This window comes from Hippoglossus hippoglossus, chromosome 8, assembly GCF_009819705.1.
Source record: "Hippoglossus hippoglossus isolate fHipHip1 chromosome 8, fHipHip1.pri, whole genome shotgun sequence".
In the NCBI taxonomy this organism is placed as follows: Eukaryota; Metazoa; Chordata; class Actinopteri; order Pleuronectiformes; family Pleuronectidae; genus Hippoglossus; species Hippoglossus hippoglossus.
The window spans coordinates 22,504,668-22,519,819 of record NC_047158.1 but is presented as its reverse complement, the minus strand read 5'-3'; the positions used below and the strand labels follow the sequence as shown (position 1 = coordinate 22,519,819).

Sequence of the window (15,152 nt, the reverse complement as noted above, 5' to 3'; positions counted from 1 at the left end):
ATAAGTTTGATTTGTGTTGTGATATTGTGGTTACAAGTTATTTGAAAGTTAATGTTAGTTATGCTCTTCAGTCTTTCCTTGCATGCATCTAGTAACTTTCTCTAATTTGGCACACACACAGACACACGCATATCACAGCACCTAATTATCTCTGACCCCCGCTACATGTCGTAAAGATTCCAATAGGGGGGGAAGGGTGTTATCTTCGAAGTGGCCAGCCGCCATTTTGGAAGCACGCTGACTCACACAGACACACACACATGCATACTCACATGCCTATCTTTGTTTAGTAAGTACACTGTTAGTAATTTGTGTTTTTATACTTTATTATATTCATAATAAATGTTTTTGTTTCACAAATGTTTTCACATTAATGTTGCATAAGTGAATTTTGCCAACCTCTACACTGTCAAGAACTCCATATCCTTCAACTTAGCTAACTATCTATATGGTAATTTTGGTTATAGTTAGGGATGCACCGATATGGAAATTCTTGGCCGATACTGATATTTGTTTATTACTTGAATAATATGAAATACAGAAAAAGTGACAAGTGTAACTTTAGATGCCATGGATGTTCACACTGGACCCGCATTTCTCCGCGCCGGTCAGCCCGCGATTCTCCGCTTGTTGTTGTATGTAACCCGTTCAATGTCGGGTGTCGGGGGTAAATGACGTATTCTCCAAGCAAGCCTTTAGCCCCCCCCCCCCTCTCTCTTTTTATTTATATGACTGCTTATGTGGCTGTAGTGGATGGGCAGAGGGGGACATTTAATTGTGTGATTGGGAAAATTGGGAAAATTAAAGCTCCAGGACAACAGAAGGGGAATACAAAGTATGGGATGCATATTTGATCATTTATATCATATAAAATATGTCATTTATATCATTTAAAATCATTTTTCAGTCTGTTTCCTGGCGCGATACGCTCGCTCGCACGCCAAAACCATCGGTGAAGGGCGCTGGCGCGGCGCGGCGCATCGCAGCCCATGTGAACTGCACAAAGGTTTAACAGGGGGGGGGATGGGAGGCGCCTGGCTTTCCTTGGCGCGGCGCGGCGCTTCGGCGCCCGGTGTAAACCCGGCATCAGTGTACCATAATCTGGATGCCAGATTGGCAGGCTGCAGAAAACATACCAATGAACATCGGCGAATGTTATCGGTGAAAGTCAAGTTTATTACCGATACGCCGATGGCAGTAAACGAGGCGAATATCGTCCGCTACCGATATACGGCCGATACATCGGTGCACCACTAGTTATAGTTATTAATTTAATTGTTAATCAGAGTTCCAAATTGGTAGTTAGTACTTTCATGAGACTTAATCAATAATGTGGCTATCTTTTCCCTTCCTTTGAAGGGTGGTGCCCCGAGGTAAGTTTAATCAATTAAAGTTATTATTTAATATTAATATTTTTTATATTAATATTCAATATTTTATTTTGATAACCAAATGTATTGAATGCCGAAAGGCCCACCATTTTATGGTATCACGTTTAATGCATTATTGCACAACAACTATATCGATCATGTATACTCCACAGACCTGTGTGTGTGGGACACATTTCGATTCAGAGGAAAACTTAAAACTTCACCTGAATGTGTACTTGAAGTAGAAATACTCATAAAGCTGGTGAGGACTAAAGTGCGTTCTTTTTTTTAGAAAAATCTGAAATGTGAATAATTAATCAGTATTTTTAAATCTAAATCAATTGATATGAAACCTTGTAGACCTCTATAGAAACCGACTTCTTTGTGTTGCCCTCTGCTGGTCAGACAGAGAATGCAGGTTTCAGGCACCACATTGGCCTCACTGTCTGTTAGCTTAGCATAATGGAAACAAGAACCTCTTTAAGATCAGTAACATATCATATCTTATTTATTTATTCTAACCCAAAGTCTAAACGTGACGCATCATGATTTCTGGAGGTTTATGTGTTGGAGCATTTCTTGATTCTGCTCCATGATCCAGTTCGACCTCGTCTGGACAAAACAGAAACATGATCTACAGAGACTGTGACGGAGTTTCAGAGATGAAATGAACAGGACACTTGGTTTTCAACAAACAGCTTCTCAGGTTTATTTTGCAGATTTTGATAATTGTATGAAAATAGTTTTTATCCAATATATAAAATAAGCTAAAAATAAACTGGTAACATCTTGCTGTGCTCAGATGTTCACATGGTCACACACCAAGACGAAGACGATCCTTCATCATCGTCGCCGTCTGTTGAAGTCGGTTTGATGATTTGAAGGATCTGGATTCGAGCCGGATCCCAGACACAATTCTCCTCCAGACCGCTCTTCACCATCCCACAGTTGGGGGGCACCCAGGCGGTGTCATACCCCTGGTTGTGCCAGGTCTTCTGAAACTGGTGATTCTGGTGATTGATGGCGATCACTTTTCCAACCCGTACCTTGACCTTAATGACGACCTTGTCATGCTCAGGGTGATCAATGGGATAGCGGCTGGCTTTGTCCACGTCTCTGCTGAGGTAGACACCAGGGCCGAGCATCCCCACCGAGGACCGTCGGAAACCGGAGTTCTGGATGGCTGTGGAGCACTCCCTGGTGGTCCCGTGGTACATGACGTAGGTTCGATCACTAACCGGCTGAGAGGGTCCGAGCCGAAAGGTCCCAGGGGGCGGATCGAAGTCGTCTTCTGCCCACTTCATGTTGGTGTCAGTCGTTCTGCAGAGATTATTGGTATTATTATAATTATTATGATAATATTATAATTATTATTTCACAGGATTGAAGTGATGACAGTGTTCAATATCTGTGTGTGGTGACCCCCCCCCCCCCCCAACATAAAATCAAATGACAGCTTCTTCATTCAAACTAAAATCATTTGTTCTGCTGCCTCTCAAACTCTGTTTTCTTCAACCAGCAGGTGTCACCAGATCATCAGGAAGTTTCCATGAGGCCTCTTTAAGTTTAGGGCTGAAAACAGGAAGTGCTGATGTAAAACATAAAGATGGTCCACGTGGCCATCTTGTGTAAAACAGGGTCATACAGGCACTCGATCAATCAGGAGTCAGTCTCAGCTGTCAATCATGTCTGTCAATCAATCTGTTTTCATATCATTCAAACCAAGCTGATCAGAAACATGAACACTGGAACTGGCAGGTGATACTGAAGCAGACGGACTTTAACTGCTGCTGATGTTTCCACAGTGATGAACTAAAGATCACGTCTTCTTCTTCTGTGCATATAAAAGAGTTTTCCAGCCCTGACTTAATTAAAAAGTTGTTTCCCATGATTTAAAATGATAAACATTAAATCAAACCTAATAAAACAGCTCCATGGTTTTAACAGAGTTCAGATTTTTGCAGGTTTAGGCCTGAACACATGAATCTGTTTCTCCCACTGAAGGTTTCAGAACAAACTTTCCATCAGACGAACACGGATGAAGATCTTCATCTTTTACCGCTGGCCGTAAAACAAATGGCCCTCGGGGATAATACAGACATCCTTCCTTCCTTCCCAAGATATTTACAGTAAAACCAGATTTGTAGGAGAAACAAAGTGAGTGTTCACGTACCTGTGTGTCCAACAGTGAACAGTGTGTGAGTCCTTCTGGGAACATTTAGGGAGCGGCCCTTATAAACGTTCATCCAACTTTCACTTTCGTTTACACTCAGACAGGACATGTTGATTTAGGACATATTTCTTACTGCTGGCCAGAGCCTTCACATAAATAAGACATTTTACAGTAACCCCCAGATGCTGGTGTTCGGTGGCAGATAAGAAGATCATTCAAAGACGTCAGGGTCAAGAAGAAGCCGGTTTAGAAACTCCTCAGATCCACATTCCCTCAGGTTTTCATTGTTCTGGTTCATTCTGATTGTATCAAAGTTTATAACTTCAGGGAAACTCTGGCATTTTTTAATTTCCCAGATTTATTTCCCACAAACCCACGGCTGACGTTTCACTCCACACGCAGCTTAACGAGGTGTTTCAGCTTTTTAAAGAACGATTTCTACATGATTCATTTGGAACATTTCATGTGTGTGCGTGTGTGTGTGTGCATGTGTGTTTCTGCGTGTGTGTGCGTGTCTGTGCGTGTGTGTTTCTGTGTGTTTCTGCGTGTGTGTGCGTGTGTGTTTCTGCGTGTGTGTGTGCGTGTGTGTGCGTGTGTGTTTCTGTCTGTGTGTGTGTGTGTGTGTGTGTGTGTGTGTGTGTGTGTGTGTTTGTGTTTGTGAGTGAGTGAGTGAGTGAGTGAGTGAGTGAGTGTGTGTATGTGTGTGTGTGTTTGTGTGTGTGTGTGTGTGTGTGTGTGTGTGTGTGTGTGTGTTTGTGTTTGTGTTTGTGAGTGAGTGAGTGAGTGAGTGAGTGAGTGAGTGAGTGTGTGTGTGTGTGTGTGTGTGTGTGTGTGTGTGTGTGTGACTCATGCCAATGTTACTAATCTTTATTTGTCTTTCCTGCTGGTTCACTTTCGCTCCGACTGGTTTTGCTCTGAACTTCTTTTACCTGCTCTTCATGTTATTTCTCGACCCTCTGAACTGAAAGAAGATCAACTGAGAAGAAAAGAGAAAGCAGCTCGTTCTTAAGATCAAATACTTTACTGAATAAAACGCACAATATTAAATTAAACTATGTTGGGACATGGTTTTTGTGAAACAAAGTTCGGGCCTCCATGTGCAGTCAAAAGCCTGAAGCCGCATGTCCCTTTGTTCTGGAGAAAACCAGAGCCTCCAGAACTCAGTCTCCCAGGGGCCTCAACGTCACACAGAGGTGTGAAAACCGACAGGAGACACAAGTTTCAACTCCTATTGGTCACTCTGGGCCCCATGACCTGTGAGGTCACCGGGCCAATATAAGGCCTGTTCCCCCTCTCTTCTGTCTCTTTTCTACAATCCCTCCGAGGGGAGAAGGCTGTCCAGCCTCTTTCCATTCACCTCTTCGAGAGGAGCACACCGCTCCTTCCACGAATCCTCTCAGAGGAGAAGGGCGACGGTCCAGCTCACTCTTTCAACTCAAATCAACTTCATGGAGGAGAGTTGCAGCTTCCAGCTCATCTCACCAAGGAAACCTCCTCGCAATCCAAGCTCTACCAACCTCTAAGCCGCGACGCGATGTCCTGCAGGAGAACTTCAAACAGCAACTGAGCTGCACAGCCCAACAGAACCACGAAGGCAGGAGCCACACAACCAGCAAGACGATTTCACAGAACTGCGACTGCACAGCAACTTCTTTTTTCCCCTTTCCACGGACGGGTAACACAACTGGGCTTAATAATTATACTAGGCTAAGCAAAGACTGTTTATTCGATCCCTTGTGATGTTTATAAGTTTGATTTGTGTTGTGATATTGTGGTTACAAGTTATTTGAAAGTTAATGTTAGTTATGCTCTTCAGTCTTTCCTTGCATGCATCTAGTAACTTTCTCTAATTTGGCACACACACAGACACACGCATATCACAGCACCTAATTATCTCCGACCCCCGCTACATGTCGTAAAGATTCCAATAGGGGGGGAAGGGTGTTATCTTCGAAGTGGCCAGCCGCCATTTTGGAAGCACGCTGACTCACACAGACACACACACATGCATACTCACATGCCTATCTTTGTTTAGTAAGTACACTGTTAGTAATTTGTGTTTTTATACTTTATTATATTCATAATAAATGTTTTTCTTTCACAAATGTTTTCACATTAATGTTGCATAAGTGAATTTTGCCAACCTCTACACTGTCAAGAACTCCATATCCTTCAACTTAGCTAACTATCTATATGGTAATTTTGGTTATAGTTAGGGATGCACCGATATGGAAATTCTTGGCCGATACTGATATTTGTTTATTACTTGAATAATATGAAATACAGAAAAAGTGACAAGTGTAACTTTAGATGCCATGGATGGTTCACTCCGGACCAGCATTTCTCCGCGCCGGTCAGCCCGCGATTCTCCGCTTGTTGTTGTATGTAACCCGTTCAATGTCGGGTGTCGGGGGTAAATGACGTATTCTCCAAGCAAGCCTTTAGCCCCCCCCCTCTCTCTCTTTTTATCTATATGACTGCTTGTGTGGCTGTAGTGGATGGGCAGAGGGGGACATTTAATTGTGTGATTGGGAAAATTGGGAAAATTAAAACTCCAGGACAACAGAAGGGGAATACAAAGTATGGGATGCATATTTGATCATTTATGTCATATAAAATATGTCATTTATATCGTTTAAAATCATTTTTCAGTCTGTTTCCTGGCGCGATACGCTCGCTCGCACGCCAAAACCATCGGTGAAGGGCGCTGGCGCGGCGCGGCGCATCGCAGCCCATGTGAACTGCACAAAGGTTTAACAGGGGGGGGGATGGGAGGCGCCTGGCTTTCCTTGGCGCGGCGCGGCGCTTCGGCGCCCGGTGTAAACCCGGCATCAGTGTACCATAATCTGGATGCCAGATTGGCAGGCTGCAGAAAACATACCAATGAACATCGGCCAATGTTATCGGTGAAAGTCAAGTTTATTACCGATACAGTAAACGAGGCGAATATCGGCCGCTACCGATATACGGCCGATGCATCGGTGCACCACTAGTTATAGTTATTAATTTAATTGTTAATCAGAGTTCCAAATTGGTAGTTAGTACTTTCATGAGACTTAATCAATAATGTGGCTATCTTTTCCCTTCCTTTGAAGGGTGGTGCCCCGAGGTAAGTTTAATCAATTAAAGTTATTATTTAATATTAATATTTTTAATATTAATATTCAATATTTTATTTTGATAACCAAATTTATTGAATGCCAAAAGGCCCACCATTTTATGGTATCACGTTTAATGCATTATTGCACAACAACTATATCAATCATGTATACTCCACAGACCTGTGTGTGTGGGACACATTTCGATTCAGAAGAAAACTTAAAACTTCACCTGAATGTGTACTTGAAGTAGAAATACTCATAAAGCTGGTGAGGACTAAAGTGCGTTCTTTGTCTAGAGAAATCAGAAATGTGAATAATTAATCATTATTTTTTAAATCTCAGTGATATGAAACCTCGTGGGCCTCTACATTGGCCTCACTCTCTGGAGTCTACGTGTAAATATCAAGCTGCAGTCCGTCGTCTGTTAGCTTAGCATAATGGAAACAAGAACCTCTTTAAGATCAGTAACATATCATATCTTATTTATTCTAACCCAAAGTCTAAACGTGACGCATCATGATTTCTGGAGGTTTATGTGTTGGAGCATTTCTTGATTCTGCTCCATGATCCAGTTCGACCTCGTCTGGACAAAACAGAAACATGATCTACAGAGACTGTGACGGAGTTTCAGAGATGAAATGAACAGGACACTTGGTTTTCAACAAACAGCTTCTCAGGTTTATTTTGCAGATTTTGATAATTGTATGAAAATAGTTTTTATCCAATATATAAAATAAGCTAAAAATAAACTGGTAACATCTCGCTGTGCTCAGATGTTCAAGTCGGTTTGATGATTTGAAGGATCTGGATTCGAGCCGGATCCCAGACACAATCCTCCTCCAGACCGCTCTTCACCATCCCACAGTTGGGGGGCACCCAGGCGGTGTCATACCCCTGGTTGTGCCAGGTCGTCTGAAACGGGTGATTCTGGCGATTGATGGCGATCACTTTTCCAACCACGGCTGACGTTTCACTCCACACGCAGCTTAACGAGGTGTTTCAGCTTTTTCAGCTCAACAACCACATGTGACTTCAAACATCTGTGAGGGACAACATCTTCATATGAAAGAGATTAACTCATCTCTATGTGTTTCAAACTGGTGGATGGAAACTCACCTTATCCTCAGTGTGTGTGTGTGTGTGTGTGTGTGTGTGTGTGTGTGTGTGTGTGTGTGTGTGTGTGTGTGTGACTCATGCCAATGTTACTAATCTTTATTTGTCTTTCCTGCTGGTTCACTTTCGCTCCGACTGGTTTTGCTCTGAACTTCTTTTACCTGCTCTTCATGTTATTTCTCGACCCTCTGAAACGAAAGAAGATCAACTGAGAAGAAAAGAGAAAGCAGCTCGTTCTTAAGATCAAATACTTTACTGAATAAAATCAATCAATCATGTATATAATACTGACTCAAATGTAAAGTAAGAAATTGAGCCGTCACAGACTCATAAACATAAAAACCTCATGATCAGAGCATTAAAACAAGGAGCTGCATCTCATCAGGACACAGAACTGTCTATAGATATATAGATAGATAGATAGATACGAGAGAGAGTGGATGTGCTCTCAAATGTTTCAGAGTGTCATCAGAGAAGCAGAAGCAGAAGCAGGGAACCAGGGAACCAGGGAACCCGGGGCTCTGAAATTATTCAGAGTGTCAGATGAGAGAAATTTCTGCACTCACTGTCCAATCAGAGCGAGCGGAGCCCTGATCATGTCAACATCTCTGGTTTGAGAAAGATTTCAGTTTGACTTTTGATCAGTTTTATTCGTGTGATGACGGAAAGATTATTCTGAACCAAACCAGGGGATTTTATTTTGAAAGTGACACTTTGAACCCAAATGTTTCTAAAAGTCGATTTAACTTTTAAAAGATGCAGCAACAGTTTAACTCGATGGTAAAGTGCGTTTAACTCAGATTCACTGATGAGAACTTCTTTGTTTCCGTCTGAATTCTTCATTGCACCTTTTCACAGAGAGAACAACGTGTGGTGACTCATCAGTGACGAGTTTTCTCCTCTTTGCTTCTTTCTTGTGTCGACGGTTCCTTCGTCTCAGACGCAGAAAACACAACTCTGGTTCTGAAATAATCAATCTAAAAAACCGAGGCGTCGTGTTTTCAGGTTGTTTGTTCGTCCCGTCCTTGTGAACACGATATCTCAGCAACACCATAACCCTTGTGTTGTCCCTGCTTCCCCCGGCTGTTGGCCCCCTCACATAGCCCACCCCATATTAGGACGCACACGTAGCGCAATAGACACGTGAGCAGCCCTTGCAGATGTATTTGTTACACCCGCGGCACACGGTGTGAGTTTTACAGTCCTTTTTCCTGGGGCATATCTGACACCTCTTCCTCTTACTCGCCCCGAGTGGGGCTGCTGCTAGGGCTATGGAGGAGGCCGGACGCTCGGGTCGAGCATCGTAGTCTACAGCTCTCTGTGCGGCGGCGGCGGCTTTTACAGCCTTCACAACCGCGGCGGACGCGTCCGTGCGGGGGATGCGCTCCCTTCGTGCAATGAACGGAGTCACGAGAGCCTTTCCCAGCTGCTCTAGGAACACCCTCCGCTTGTTCCGCTTGCCCGGCATCCAGTCTGGGTTGAACTCTCTCCATATCACAAAGGCGTTGTAGGAAGAGACGTCGAGAATGTTGTGAAAGACGACCAGGGGCCAGCGCGCGGTCATCCTCCTGCAGCTGTACATTCCGATCACCTTGTCTAGGTTGTCCACGCCACCTTTGTTGCGGTTGTAGTCCAGGACGATGACCGGTTTCCCGTCCTCGCGGTCGCTGATGTCGGCCTCGGGGTGCCGTGTGCTCAGGAGCACCACATTCCTGTTTTTCTTTGGGATGTAGGACACAAGAGTGGCAGTGGGCGTGAATGCGAACTTGGATGAGAACACCTCTCTTCCCTTGACTGCGAGCAGCCCGGTCGGGAGCTCGGGCTTGTTCTTCCGAACAGTGCCGACCACGGTGAGCTTCCTCTCCAGGAGCTGCCGCGCGAGTTCGTAGGAGATGAAGTAATTGTCGCACGTGACGTTACGACCGTGCAGTCCCTCCGTTACATCGAGCACTACCCGCAACCCCTGGTTCCGTTCTGGGCGTCCGCCGCTCGGCTTTCCGGTGTACACTTGCATCTTCCAAGCGTAGCTTAATTTCGCATCGCAGGCCACCCACGACTTCATCCCGTATTTCGCCGGCTTGCTGGGCATGTACTGACGGAATGGACACCGGCCTAGGGAGAAAAACAGGAGGAGAAGAGATGAGAGGAGATGAGATGAGGACGAGGAGTAGCAGCCGCTATCTACATAACATAACATAACGTAACTAACATAACATAACATAACATAACATAACATAACATAACATAACATAACATAACATAACTAACATAACATAACATAACATAACATAACATAACATAATAATATAAAAAATAAAAAAGACTAACCTCTGAACGGAACCAGTTGCTCGTCCACGGTCACTTCGGGCCCCGGGTTGTAGAGGTGTGGTAGCCGCGACACCCACGCGTCCCAGACCTCTCGCACGGCCGCCAATTTGTCCGTGGCTCATCTCGTGCGTCTCGTCTCGCGGTCGTCGAAGCGCAGCAGTCTGGAGTACGTGTGGAAGAGTTTTAGGGGCATCGTGGCACGAAATATCGCCCGGCCGCTCTCTCCGTCCCACAGGCTGGCGGCGGCCTCGCCCCGGGACCTGTACACGCCCGCTAAGATCAGCAGCCCTACGTAGGCGCGCAGGTCGGTCTCGTCCATCCCTTTCCATTCGTCACCGTATTTTCGACGACCCTCCCGATTCGTCATCTCCAGGATGATGTTCTCTACCGTCGGTGTGATGAACAGGTGGAACGTCGAGGCTAGGTCACCGGTGCGGGACGTCGCGTGGATCGTGGGGCCCCGGAGGACCCCGCTTTGAGCCGCAGCAGAGGAGGAGGAGGAGGAGGAGGAGCAGTGGCCCTCCTCTCGGCCGTACGCCCTCGAGGACCATGTTATTTCCCCGTTTCTTGAGGGGAAGGTCTCTCTTTCCACGAGTCCGGTGGTGGTGGTGGTGGTGGTGGTGGTGTCGCCATGGTCTTGTCCTCCTTCTTCTTCTTCTTCCAAGGATGAGGAATCTGCAGAAGCATCACCCACTGGGTCGTAGTCTTCGTCACCGTCATCGTCTTCGTAGTCACCGCCGTCGTCTTCGTCTTCTTCGCTATCGCCGTTGTCTCCGTCTCCGTCTCCGTCTCAGTCCTCTCTGTCTTCTTCTCGGTCTGCTTCTCTGTCTTCTTCTCCATCTCCTTGTCCGTCCGCTTCTCGGTCTGGCTCTTTCGCGTCCTCTTCGGGTTCAGAGGATGGTTGCTGGGAGAATAGCTGTTGGAGAACCTGTTCTCTGGTGAAACGCTCCTGACGCGACATCGTGCCATGGTCCGTGAGAGAGTGGCACACTGAGACTTATATGTGGGTCTAATGTACCCCCCTTGATTTCAATTGGAATCAGGTGTGGGTCTAAATGACCCCACAGAGCACCACAGCGCCCTCTCTGGGTCTAAATGACCCCTCCCATGACAATCGAGAATGACAAACCATTGGTCTCAATTTCCCCAGGAGAATTGGATAATGACAATCCTTGGGTCACCCTAACCCTGACCGGCCAGGGCTTGCGTATGATCACACGCACGCAGTCACGCACGCACACACACACACACACACAGACACACACACACTCTGGGTCAATTCGACCCAGGAACAACACGAGGGTTAAACCAGTGGTCACCAACCTTTTCGAGCCCAAGATCCCTTTTTAATTCCAAACGTAAGCCGAGATCTAAAACCCTGATATCTTCCAAAAAACCCACTTAGGGTCATATTTATAATTTTTTGCAATTTGTGCTAAAGGCTGAATGTACAAGAAATAAATATACACAAAGAGAGGTAGTTGTGCAACTTTTTCTATTCAATGCACAATATTCAAATTAATATCATTTCATATTTACAATGCACAATAGCTTCTCAGTTCCACATCATGTTCTGCAGAGGAGCTGCTACTGCAGCACAATGTTTTTACATGTAGGCTTTGATTTGAATATGGCCACAAATATGATTATTGCCTTGTATGAAAGAAGTCCCTTGTACTCAGATAAATACCAGTACTACACAGTATGAAGCCGAGCAGCTTCTGCTCCAGCAAATATTTCACAATAAAACAAACTTTTTTAACAAGGGAATGGATTCCATCAACAGAAACGCTGCAGTGCTTTTATTTTGAAAAGGCATACAGAAAGTGTTGCAACCATTTGTTTGTGACATAAATTCATCAGATAAACATTAAAACTCAGGTGAAAGATCATTTTCTCTGTTTATTCTGCTGTGAACCACCATGTGTCTATGACACAAATGTATTTACATCACTTCCCGAACCCGTTTCAGAGTAAAAGCACTCCAGCGTTTCACCTTCTGAATCCACTCATTTGTTCCAACGGGGCTTTGATTGTTATCCACAGACCGGAAGATGCTCGTCTTCAGACCGGAGAGTCCTGACATCTAGTCTCCTACATAAACCAACTTGTTCTTGAAGGAAATGCAGGAGATAAACCAGCAGCTCAGACGCCTGTAGCGGACACACAGCGTGTGTGAAAAACAGACAACCGACACACAGACAACCGACACACAGACAACCGACACACAGACAACGACACACAGACAACCGACACACAGACAACGACACACAGACAACCGACACACAGACAACCGACACACAGACAACCGACACACAGACAACCGACACACAGACAACCGACACACAGACAACGACACACAGACAACCGACACACAGACAACCGACACACAGACAACCGACACACAGACAACCGACACACAGACAACCGACACACAGACAACCGACACACAGACAACGACACACAGACAACCGACACACAGACAACCGACACACAGACAACCGACACACAGACAACCGACACACAGACAACGACACACAGACAACCGACACACAGACAACCGACACACAGACAACCGACACACAGACAACGACACACAGACAACCGACACACAGACAACCGACACACAGCTGATCTGCGGCGCGACGACAGACAGTGAGAGAGTTCGGGGATCAACAGTGAAGACTGGCAGATCGACCGGTAGATCGCGATCGACGGGTTGGCGACCACTGGTCTAGAGGAATCTCTTCACATTTGGTACAAACGCTCCGTTCGACTCAAAGATGAACTGAATAGATTTTGGTGTTTTAGTTCAAAGGTCAAGGTCACGATGACCAGAGGTTCTTGTGAAGGTGATTTATCCGAACCCCCCCCCCCCCCCCCCCCCCCGTTATCTAACGAACGCCTCGACTGAATCCTTTTGTCTCTAACGTTCACTTGGACTCACAGACTCACTGATTAAATTTCAGAGGTCAAAGGTCAAAGGTCAGAGTGAAATCATGTTGAATGGAGTTATTTTCTATCCTCTGAGTTTCGCTCCCTGACTCACTTTATGTTTCTGATGTTTCTAACAGCCTCTGAAGTTTGGTGGTGATTCATCTCAGAGAAATGTGTGTTTCTGATGAAGATGCTCAATGAATAGTTTAATGTCTCTTGAACATTAAACGTGACCCAGTTCACTTTGTCTTTCCCAGTTTAACATGACTCACACAGTGTTACAACCTGTTTTCTATTAAACACAACGGTGCCAACGATGGTTCAGTCACATGAACAAACAGCTTCTGAAATGAGTCATGAACACGTGACGACAGGAAGTTAAATTGAAACGCTCTCACAGCTGTTTGTTTCTGCACATTCATCACAGAAGAAAACACGACTCACTCTGAGTCTTTCAGTTTTTTATTGAACAATTTAAAAATGCACAAATAAAATGGTATTTATAGATCAAGATACTGTGGAAAGAATAATAAACATATAAATGAGACAAGACAGAAATTAAACTAAAATATTGTGAAGCAAAAGAAAGAAATGAATCATAAATTAATAATTTCTTTGGTGAAAGAGAAATTTACTATCAAAGAAACTAAATCTTAGTTTCACTTTCATGTGTTTGTGAATGTGACAGTTACCGAGGATAAAAATAACTTTAACCAGGAAGTCGTCTTAGCAACGTTCCATCTGGACTCGATTAACGACTTCCTGAGGAAGAAGGTTTCGGGGAAAACCGTTCATGAACATCCAGGAAAATAGTTTCAGTACCGTTTTTTTATCGTTTTTTACCGTTTGTGCTCTAATGTCGTGTGAGCTTCAAATGGCTTCTAATAATTTCCAATGGTTTTTCATCTTACATTTGCAGAGCTCCTGTGTTTTGAAAGGTTCTATATAAATAAAGTTATGATAATGTAATATTTGAGTAAGTGTCTTATTCTATGTGTTTGATCTGGACCCTGAGTCTGAGTGATGAATGTCTTCATCACCATCAGGTTGGTACAAACTAGTGAAACCAGTTGTAGTGTTTTGTTTGGGAACTGGTTTCACTGGAGCCTGAGTCATCGCTTGACTGTCGACCAATCAGAGCAGAGCCCTCCAACAGAGACAAGACACTCGTTAACTTTTTCTATCATCAGCTCCAGAAAAACGTGTTTATTTCAGAAAGTGATTTATTAAAACTCTGGATGTAGATCTGTGATATTAGTACATGTAGTGATTCACAGTTCAACAATGGTTAATATGACTCATCCTCCCCAGTATGTGAATTGAGTTCAAACAGGTAACCAGTATATTCATTGTCAGTTGTCAAACTGATGATTGAAGGTGGCGAGTGAGACGTCTCGCTTCTTGATCATCTTTGTGGAGAAATGCACATGTGCAGTTCAGGAGAAAACTAAACTTTGCTTTTTACTCATATTTCAATGAATCGACATCTTTCAGAGATGTTGTACCTCAATGTGGCCTCTCTGCTTAAATAAAGGATTACAAATAATAAATAAAATATATAAAAATATACATCCTCATGTCTGTAAACTGCTGTGACTCCTCAGTCTTCTCTGTCAAACAAAGTGAACTCGGTCATAAAGTGAATTCTAAAACACTTTATTCTCCAACAGGAAGTCGACAGAGTCTCAGCTCAGCAGACGTCTGAGCACGAGACCTCGGTTCCAACCGTCACTCCTCATCTCCAGAGGATCTCTCTGTTTACATCCTAACACAATCTGATCTGAGGTCAAACTGATATAAATTAGAAAGAACTCCTTGAAAGGCACATTGTGAGACTTTCAGACAACACCACTGTCCAACATAAGAGCTGCGTGAGAACTCTACAGCAAATAGAGGAAGGTTTGTGTTGCACATTAAACATGATGCAAACCTCAGAACGTGATGCAGTCGACTGAAAGTTAAAGAAAAACATTTACAGAAACATTATTCAAAAGCGAAATGTGAAATTACCAAAGTAGAAATGTAACGAGAGAATATAACAAGTTAGAAAAAGTTGGCATAGCATCGCTTTAAGGTTGGTGATGAAAATGTGTGATTGTTTTACACATGAAGGGACTCAGAGCTCCAAAG

The 15,152-nt window shown here is 44.3% G+C and overlaps 1 protein-coding gene across 1 annotated transcript in view; it reads right to left on the bottom strand.

Annotated features, from left to right (window-relative positions):
- The window catches only part of LOC117765972, a 6,682-nt gene extending 3,099 nt beyond the window's left edge, over positions 1 to 3,583 (bottom strand). Inside the window, exons 1-2 of the mRNA XM_034592633.1 lie at positions 3,544 to 3,583; positions 2,243 to 2,690 (exon numbers count right to left, since the gene is read on the bottom strand). Of these exons, the coding sequence (XP_034448524.1) occupies positions 2,243 to 2,674 (432 nt within the window). The 5' untranslated portion in view covers positions 2,675 to 2,690; positions 3,544 to 3,583. The remainder of the gene's footprint in view (positions 1 to 2,242; positions 2,691 to 3,543) is intronic.
- Positions 3,584 to 15,152: the final 11,569 nt, after the last annotated feature.